Genomic DNA, 10,809 nt, shown 5'->3' with positions numbered 1-10,809 from the left:
CAAATATCATTTCATAAGTGTACAAAAATTCATTGAATTATCTTCAGTAGTTTTTGAGATATAAAATTAACAATTTTATCATGCAATAAAGTTTAAGGGTTAATATCTTAAAGAAAAAAAGGAATTTTAACGAAATATTTATACCAAAAGCTATTCACCATAATCCCTATACAATAAAATATACCTCATGAAGATCGGTGATTTTGCGAAAAATTCGAGGAACACTTGACATGGCTTTACTCATCTCTTTTTTGCATCCTGTGATAATCTATAGCGGCTCTTACACGTTCAATATATTTGTCGATACACAGTATTGATGATATTGTTACAATATTTCAATCCCATTTGAAATCCACATCGTCAATATAACTTTTTTCGATTACACCTACAATACTTTTGTCAATACACTCTAGTATTGTCAAAAATATTGAACGTGTAAAGGCCACTTATCATAAACACGATATACCGAATCAAGCGGGTGGGCATGTCGATTTAGTTGCGCACACACAATGCACTCTTTCTTTCTCTCTAGCTCTTACTCTCACTTTCTCTCTCCTTAGATATTTGTTTTCATTAAAAATAAAGCTAAGCAATAAGCGACGAGATCTAAACAGTTTAACGCAACAATTCTAGCTTAACAGTCACATCACAGGTTGCTCATGATCACAAATTTGTGTCGTGTTAAGCTGTTCGATTATTTTTTGCATATATACATATCAACGGTTCAGATATGGTTCCTAGTGTTGGATAAATGTTTTGTATAAATGACTGCGTGCGGTATAGCGAGTGAAGTATTCTAATTACGAGTGCTATAAATCATTATAATAGAAATGATTCTATTGAATCGTGTTTTATTGAGAGCAGGCATTATATTAGTTGCTTGCCACCTCATCCTTAGTTATTGGATTTTTGAGAACAAGCCGGTAAATGTATCACATAAGTTTTTTTTCCATGAGGATTACACTAGTGTGAATGTTACTTTCTTTACAGCGAACTTTTGAGATTGATTTTGACAACAACACTTTCTTGAAGGATGGAAAACCCTTTCAATTTATATCTGGCTCATTTCATTACTTCCGTTCTTTACCGCAGTCATGGACAAAGATACTGAGATCGATGAGAGCCGCTGGATTGAACACCATCACAACGTATTTATAAAAATGATACATCGGAATTTGTTTTTTTAAAAAATTTATTCTAGGTATGTCGAATGGTCTTTACACAATCCCAAAGAGGATGTATACAATTGGGAAGGAATGGCAGACATCGAACAATTCATACAACTAGCACAGGATGAGAATTTATTAGTTATTCTGAGGCCAGGGCCATACATTTGCGCTGAACGAGATATGGGTGGGTTTCCCTTTTGGTTGCTGCACAAATATCCTGGGATCCAGTTAAGAACTAGTGACGTCGGTAGGTAAAATGAGTTATCCTGTTTCAATTACAAACTAATAGCAGGAAACTCTCATGACTAATACTTTTAATTTTGAAATAAGATGTGAAATGAACTCAAAATGAGGCACGTTTTCGTGAGAAAATTTTTCAGAATGATTCTTTGATGTCTTTGGGTTAGTTTTTTTTGGTATATTGAGCTATTTGAAATCAATACGGGGACAGGCATGGCGTAGTTGGTAAATCGATTGCCTTGTACGCAGCTCACCTGGGTACGAATCCCAACCCCGCACATAGGGTTGGAAATTTCTCTTAAGAGATTTTTCTAACCCAAAGAGGTGAACGACCTTAAGGTTAAAACCTCTATTATCGAAATAAAAAAGTAAGAAATCAACATCACTGCTGGCATCCCCACTGACAGATCAGAATGTTCTACTCGTTCAATTCAAAACTTGATCCACATCATCTAGAAATGGCCATATACTCGATCTTTTGAAGTTGGTAGAGAGAAAACATATTGGACATCAAAATGAAGAGGCGAACAGATAGTGATTTACTTTCAGGCAAAATTTGTAAGCAAACACCCTGACGATACAGTAAAAAATAAGGCTTAAACCGAAGACTGCATATTATGTAGTCTTCGCTTAAACATAAATCTCGACAAACATATGATTACGGCTTAAAAGCTAACTGTCAAAATTCTCTTTGAAAGGAAATTCCGGATGAACCGTTGCTCGCCAATCACATATGTTGGTAGTGAACAAAAGAAAAAAGTTTTCTCTTTCATTAACTGCTATGAACTGTGTTTAGCCAGTAACGGATTGTCCGGAATTTCCTTTCAAAGAGAGTTTTGACAGTTGCCTTTTAAGCCGTAATCATATGTTTGTAGAGAAATGCTTGAGGGATAAGACTACAATGGGCATCAAAATAGGGTAAACGAGCCATTATTCATCTCATTAGTCAGGATGTCACGCTGTTTCGTTGATAACTCGACTTAGAGTGACTGGATTACGCTTAAATAGGTATCATCTCTTTGCTTCGTTCCGAAGAAGCAGTACAGTTAAAATTTTTGCTTGGAAAACGTATGCGCGCGTTTGAGCGAAGCGAAAAGTTGAGTAAAACGTATCCTTATTCATCCTACCATTTGAGCTAATGCGTTCAATAAAGTTAGCAGATACTGCTCTAACAAATGTGTTCAAATGGGTGAGATGAATAGAGGAGCTAAGATGAATTAGGGAGCAGTAATCCTATATGCTTATTTTTACAGTTTTACATTTCTTATAAAAGAAATGTATAGAATTCGCTCAAACTTTCAAGATTTTTTCCGAGGCCCGGAGGGCCGAGTCTTATATACCAATCGACTCAGCTCGACGATTTGGGACAATGTCTGTGTGTGTGTGTGTGTGTGTCTGTGTGTGTGTATGTAACGGACAAATTCTCATTCGTGTTTCTCAGCAATGGCTGAACCGATCTTATCCAAACCAATTTTAAATGAAAGAACTAAAAAACAGTATGAACGCTATTAATTTGTTTTTGATTCTGATGTTTAGTTTCCAAGATATTAATGTTTGAATGCGCAAAAATGGCGTTTTTTGCAGTTTTTTTTAATTATCTGCCGAAATTGACAATATAGATTAACAATTCATATGTTTTTAGACAGCTTTAACGAATACCTTTCGAACAAGCTGTAGATTGTTGAAATCGAACTATTATCAAAAGAGATATTTAACATTAAATGCGGACGAAAGATTTTTATCATTTCCCATAGCCAGAAATATGACCAAAAACATGTAATCTATTATTAACGCCAAAACGGCTTATTTTAGGTCAATAGTATCTTCGGAGAATTTAATGGAAGTAATATGCCCTTTCTTTTGGTATTGTGCTTTTGCTGATTAATCCCCCTATGAGTAAGATATTTTCACAAATTTTTTTGGAAGTGATTATATCGAAATGATGTCTTCAGCAAATTTGTAGCTCTTACTTTTGCGAATAACTTTACTGAAGACTTCAAATATCTATTTTGAATACTTTAAAAGTTATGGCTTGTTGTTTGTTGATTACTCTTTGTCGCCTATTTATTGTTCAATATAGTAATAATCCATTGAAATAAGCTAAACATTATTTCGATAAAACGAATTTCGTATTTCATTTTACTATCTACAACCGCTAGAAATAATCACCGAACACTTCCAAGTTGTCTGGAAGGAACTTGATAACTTATCAGTACAAAAATGTTCATTTGTGCGAACCTTCTGACTGCAATTTTTCCAACTTATAACCATCGGATCGATCTGAAACATATCGGAAAAAAGCGAAATAAATAACTCCAAGCAACGGCGTAGCCAAGAGAAGGTTTAACACCATACAACCCCCCCCCACACCCAAAAAAAAAATATTGGATTGAAGTTGAAAATTTATTGATGCAGACTGATTTAATTCAATATTACAATAACAATTATCTGATCCGTAGATTGATAACCTGTTGTTGTAAACATCATGAGGACTTTTGATAAATTGTCGGAATGGGGTCCTGATATGTAACTGATCTCTTGGTCTTGATTTCACAGTTGTCTAATAGCATCAATATCAAATTCCTGCCTGAAAACATTCCAATAGAAAATTCCAGAGTTCTGTAATCAATCATAATCCTCAGATTTATTTTCAAATTGATCTCGTTTTTGTAGAGATGTACTGTAATAAGAGTCTTTATTTAATAGGAAGCGAAGTTAAAATTGATTTAATGTCTATGAAACATAGAACTGCTCACCAAAAAATGCATAAATTTCAACATTTGCTAAAAATGTTTTTGCCTTTCTCATTCACTCTAAAATTCGTCGATCTAATCCCGACCGGGAGGGCCGAGTGTCATATGCTAATCGACTCAGTTCGTCGAGATCGGAAAATGTCTGTGTGTGTATGCATGTCTGTATGTATGTGTGTATGTGGAAAAAATATGACCTCTGTTAATCAGAGATGGCTGGATCGATTTGCACAAAGTTAGTCTCAAATGAAAGGTACAATCTTCCCATCGGCTGTAATTGATTTTTTTTATTGATTGGACTTCCGGTTCCGGAGTTACGAGTTGAAGAGTGCAATCACACAGCAAATTCCAATATAAACTGAAATGAAAAATTTTCAAAATCAAATTTGTATTTTTGATGAGAAATGACATTATAATGCATGAAACATTGAGATTTGATGTAAACTCGAAAAAATTACGTTTGACAAAAATTGATTTTTTTGGACTTTGGTACTTTTTTGCTCTGTTACTATTTTCTGAAAAATTAATTCTGCATAATTTTAAAACTTCAAAAATTACGGTTTCGGAATTATGCCGTTTAGACATTAAGATCGATTTTCACCAAACCCCCACCAATTGTAAAATTGGTATTGTAAAAAAACGTAAGGGCGATACTTCAATGCTGATAGGTGGGACCGAAAAAGTAAACAATCGCCAAAGGGACTATATACTATTATATACAATCATTTTGTCAATTTCAATAGCAAACACACATAATAATTTCAAATACTTCATGAAGTTTTGGGTTTCGATCACTGAATCATGCAATCTAGGATGTAAAAAACACAATAGTTCTTAAATAGGAAATAAAACCAAGTCTAAAAATATGCTCTGTTGATTTTCTTTGAATGGTGGGTTTTTTCAAGAAAAAGCGTTGATTTCTTAATTCTCAGTCGCGTTGGAAATTTGAGTAAAGTATAAACTTTAAATCGATTAAAAAAAATCGATTTTTTTTGGCTCAGTACAATATACATAACCCCTTTAGGAAAATCAGTTTACCCACCACAATGCATTGATTGAGGAATTTAGATATTTTATTAACAGAGCATTAGCAATAATTCGTTTGTATGTCTATTTTATGGGTCATTTTTTCGCCTTCCCATTGATTTGGTTTGAGATTTCTAGCACTGATGTTGTCCTATGCTGATTTGAGTGATTCTCTGAGTCCTGCCACTATCCCATGTAGTATGTGTTATCAAAAACATCGCGAAGCATCAAGTTCTAAATGTTCTCAAACGATATAATATCCGAAGAGAGTGATAAGAGTTATAAGAAATGTCTTATCACACTGTTAGGTGGATTAAAAGCGTTTTTACAAACGAAATGTATAGGATACGCTAAAACGTTGAAAAAATTCTTCGAGGTCCGGAACGCCGAGTCTCATATACCAATCGACTCAGCTCGACAAATTGGGAAAATGTCTGTATTGTGGGCGGACAGGTAAGACAGTGGGACAACAGTTTTTCTTTCGGGAATAACACACGCGGTTTTAACTATCAGCGAAGCGAAAAAAGGATCAGTTTTATTCACACACGGTTGAACTAGGAATGAGTAACGTTCCTCTAGCATTGTCGGCGGTGCTTGTATGTGTATGCGAGCAAGCGAAAAAGTGATGCCTGATGAGGCACGATGATTCGCATACTCGCCTGTTGCACATAGTGGTTCGTCGTATGAGTTGGTGCTTGCTACTCTCCGACACTCCTCCTCAAGCTCCAACTCATTATTCCATAAGCCCAAGCAATTTGGTAAAACGATTGTGCTTGGTGGCGGCAAGAGGCTTGGTCAAAATATCAGCGATCATAGATTCTGTTGGGCAATAGTTCAAGCTTACCTCTCGACGATCGCATAAATCCCGCACGAAGTGTTGACGCGTTTCTACGTGCTTGGACGCTTACTCAACCGGTCAGAGTTTACAAAGCTTAAACAGCTCTTGTTATCCTCATACACGGTTGTTGGTTGATCTTGCTTTTCATTAAAATCACCTAACAACCCAACAAACATTTCGTGGTTTTATAAACGTTTTAACAGTTGCTTTATTCAGCTCTAGCTGAACATTGGAAGTATACGTGTAATCATATATCGTTTATTCCACCCTTAAACATCCGGGATTTGGAGCTTGTCTGATTAAGACACATGAAAGAACAATTCTTCAGCACGTATACAGCCCTAAGAAAACAACAGTTCAGCTTTATCAATAAACCTTTTCGTTGCCGCTATTCAGCTGAGAGAATTATCATAGGAAAATTGTTAAAAAAGACATTTATTTCAAGTTACACACGCCATCAATCTCTTTGGAAGCCATATTCTTTTATTAGTGTTACGCTACAGTTAGAGAAAAATTGTATTACCTTGTTGGATATCATATCACGTACCTGGATCCGAACCAGCAACCTGTTGAATACTAAACACTTACCTTACTGTCTGCACCAATCTTGCATACATCGAATGCTTAAGATTTCACCGATGTACCGACAAGTCTAGGCTGCTGAATAGAGTCTGTACAAAGGCTACAGTAGCCTTCTATAGATTTGAGTGAACCTAGTTGGCTTGGGTTCGAATCCCAACCCACGATAATTTTTTTATTTCAATTTTTTTAATTAATAATTTTTAGAACATTCGGGAATTTTAAATTAGATAATTTATTTAAAAAATGATGATTATAATCGTTTTTGTTTCCAAGGTGAGGATTTATGGTTGTCACAAAACATTTAGATAAGTAAAAATGGGTGTTATATGAAAGTGGTGGTAACTGAATGATGGATTGAAGTCATTTATAATTCTAAGGTGGCAATCTCCTCAATTTATTTACCACTCCCTGCCAAATGATTTTCTTTGCATTGTGATTTTTTTTGGTAAGCGGAAGTCGCTGTTCGAATTCAATAGTTTATTTATTTATATCAATTAAGTTCGCCAGCGTGAATAATCATTTCATTGTACCTTTGTTTGCAAGTCGATGGATAGAAAAAACCGATTTAATCCACCTAGCAGTGAGATGAGACATTTCTTACACATTCACACACTCTATTGGATTAGTTTGCAGAACTCACGTAACTAGAGGTGGGATGAAAACAGTTTCTAGTCTTGCACGAATACAATCTCGAATAAACTGAATAAATTATAGAAATCAACAAAACGACCGAAATAAAAAAGTAAAGCAAAAAATGAAATAATAGGTTTTTATATTCATAAAATGAGTAGAAAAATTAATGTAAATCAAAATTATAATATACACGAATCAAATTAGATTAGGTTATTAAATAAAAATTAAGAGAATTATTTAGAAATATTTATAAGATTAATAGAATAAATTGACTCATACTAACAAATTGAATGAAATAAAACGAATGACTGAACATTGAATGCATAAAATTAAAGATATGAATAAAATGCTTCAAATGAATCAATTGAATCAAATGAATTAAATGAATCAAATGAATCAAATGAATCAAATGAATCAAATGAATCAAATGAATCAAATGAATCAAATGAATCAAATGAATCAAATGAATCAAATGAATCAAATGAATCAAATGAATCAAATGAATCAAATGAATCAAATGGATCAAATGAATCAAATGAATCAAATGAATCAAATGAAACAAATGAATCAAATGAATCAAATGAATCAAATGAATCAAATGAATCATATGAATCAAATGAATCAAATGAATCAAATGAATCAAATGAATCAAATGAAACAAATGAATTAAATGAATCAAATGAATCAAATGAATCAAATGAATCAAATGAATCAAATGAAACAAATGAATCAAATGAATCAAATGAATCAAATAGTGGTTCGTCGTATGAGTTGGTGCTTGCTACTCTCCGACACTCCTCCTCAAGCTCCAACTCATTATTCCATAAGCCCAAGCAATTTGGTAAAACGATTGTGCTTGGTGGCGGCAAGAGGCTTGGTCAAAATATCAGCGATCATAGATTCTGTTGGGCAATAGTTCAAGCTTACCTCTCGACGATCGCATAAATCCCGCACGAAGTGTTGACGCGTTTCTACGTGCTTGGACGCTTACTCAACCGGTCAGAGTTTACAAAGCTTAAACAGCTCTTGTTATCCTCATACACGGTTGTTGGTTGATCTTGCTTTTCATTAAAATCACCTAACAACCCAACAAACATTTCGTGGTTTTATAAACGTTTTAACAGTTGCTTTATTCAGCTCTAGCTGAACATTGGAAGTATACGTGTAATCATATATCGTTTATTCCACCCTTAAACATCCGGGATTTGGAGCTTGTCTGATTAAGACACATGAAAGAACAATTCTTCAGCACGTATACAGCCCTAAGAAAACAACAGTTCAGCTTTATCAATAAACCTTTTCGTTGCCGCTATTCAGCTGAGAGAATTATCATAGGAAAATTGTTAAAAAAGACATTTATTTCAAGTTACACACGCCATCAATCTCTTTGGAAGCCATATTCTTTTATTAGTGTTACGCTACAGTTAGAGAAAAATTGTATTACCTTGTTGGATATCATATCACGTACCTGGATCCGAACCAGCAACCTGTTGAATACTAAACACTTACCTTACTGTCTGCACCAATCTTGCGTACATCGAATGCTTAAGATTTCACCGATGTACCGACAAGTCTAGGCTGCTGAATAGAGTCTGTACAAAGGCTACAGTAGCCTTCTATAGATTTGAGTGAACCTAGTTGGCTTGGGTTCGAATCCCAACCCACGATAATTTTTTTATTTCAATTTTTTTAATTAATAATTTTTAGAACATTCGGGAATTTTAAATTAGATAATTTATTTAAAAAATGATGATTATAATCGTTTTTGTTTCCAAGGTGAGGATTTATGGTTGTCACAAAACATTTAGATAAGTAAAAATGGGTGTTATATGAAAGTGGTGGTAACTAAATGATGGATTGAAGTCATTTATAATTCTAAGGTGGCAATCTCCTCAATTTATTTACCACTCCCTGCCAAATGATTTTCTTTGCATTGTGATTTTTTTTGGTAAGCGGAAGTCGCTGTTCGAATTCAATAGTTTATTTATTTATATCAATTAAGTTCGCCAGCGTGAATAATCATTTCATTGTACCTTTGTTTGCAAGTCGATGGATAGAAAAAACCGATTTAATCCACCTAGCAGTGAGATGAGACATTTCTTACACATTCACACACTCTATTGGATTAGTTTGCAGAACTCACGTAACTAGAGGTGGGATGAAAACAGTTTCTAGTCTTGCACGAATACAATCTCGAATAAACTGAATAAATTATAGAAATCAACAAAACGACCGAAATAAAAAAGTAAAGCAAAAAATGAAATAATAGGTTTTTATATTCATAAAATGAGTAGAAAAATTAATGTAAATCAAAATTATAATATACACGAATCAAATTAGATTAGGTTATTAAATACAAATTAAGATTATATTTAGAAATATTTATAAGATTAATAGAATAAATTGACTCATACTAACAAATTGAATGAAATAAAACGAATGACTGAACATTGAATGCATAAAATTAAAGATATGAATAAAATGCATCAAATGAATCAATTGAATCAAATGAATTAAATGAATCAAATGAATCAAATGAATCAAATGAATCAAATGAATCAAATGAATCAAATGAATCAAATGAATCAAATGAATCAAATGAATCAAATGAATCAAATGAATCAAATGAATCAAATGAATCAAATGAATCAAATGAATCAAATGAATCAAATGAATCAAATGAATCATATGAATCAAATGAATCAAATGGATCAAATGAATCAAATGAATCAAATGAATCAAATGAAACAAATGAATCAAATGAATCAAATGAATCAAATGAATCATATGAATCAAATGAATCAAATGAATCAAATGAATCAAATGAATCAAATGAATCAAATGAATCAAATGAATCAAATGAAACAAATGAATTAAATGAATCAAATGAATCAAATGAATCAAATGAATCAAATGAATCAAATGAAACAAATGAATCAAATGAATCAAATGAATCAAATGAATCAAATGAATCAAATGAATCAAATGAATCAAATGAATCAAATGAATCATGTGAATCAAATGAATCAAATGAATCAAATGAATCAAAGGAATCAAATGAATCAAATGAATCAAATGAATCAAATGAATCAAATGAATCAAATGAATCAAATGAATCAAATGAATCAAATGAATCAAATGAATCAAATGAATCAAATGAATCAAATGAATCAAATGAATCAAATGAATCAAATGAATCAAATGAATCAAATGAATCAAATGAATCAAATTAATCAATTGAATCAAATGAATCAAATGAATCAAATGAATCAAATTAATCAAATGAATCAAATGAATCAAATGAATCAAATGAATCAAATGAAACAAATGAATCAAATGAATCAAATGAATCAAATGAATCAAATGAAACAAATGAAACAAATGAATCAAATGAATCAAATGAATCAAATGAATCAAATGAATCAAATGAATCAAATGAATCAAATGAATCAAATGAATCAAATGAATCAAATGAATCAAATGAATCAAATGAATCAAATGAATCAAATGAATCAAATGAATCAAATGAATCAAATGAATCAAATGAATCAAATGAATCAAATGAATCAAA

The 10,809-nt window shown here is 32.7% G+C and overlaps 1 protein-coding gene across 8 annotated transcripts in view; it reads left to right on the top strand.

Annotated features, from left to right (window-relative positions):
- The first annotated feature begins 605 nt into the window (after positions 1-605).
- The window catches only part of LOC131678003 (beta-galactosidase-1-like protein), a 333,431-nt gene continuing 323,227 nt past the window's right edge, over positions 606-10,809 (top strand). For all 8 annotated transcript variants that reach the window (XM_058958114.1, XM_058958112.1, XM_058958117.1 and 5 more), the window contains exons 1-3: positions 606-923; positions 991-1,148; positions 1,202-1,416. In XM_058958114.1, the coding sequence (XP_058814097.1) occupies positions 831-923; positions 991-1,148; positions 1,202-1,416 (466 nt within the window). In that variant the 5' untranslated portion in view covers positions 606-830. The remainder of the gene's footprint in view (positions 924-990; positions 1,149-1,201; positions 1,417-10,809) is intronic.

Source organism: Topomyia yanbarensis, chromosome 1 (assembly GCF_030247195.1).
Source record: "Topomyia yanbarensis strain Yona2022 chromosome 1, ASM3024719v1, whole genome shotgun sequence".
Taxonomy (NCBI): domain Eukaryota; kingdom Metazoa; phylum Arthropoda; class Insecta; order Diptera; family Culicidae; genus Topomyia; species Topomyia yanbarensis.
The sequence above is the reverse complement of the archived record's forward strand: the minus strand, read 5'-3'. Positions and strand labels throughout refer to the sequence as shown.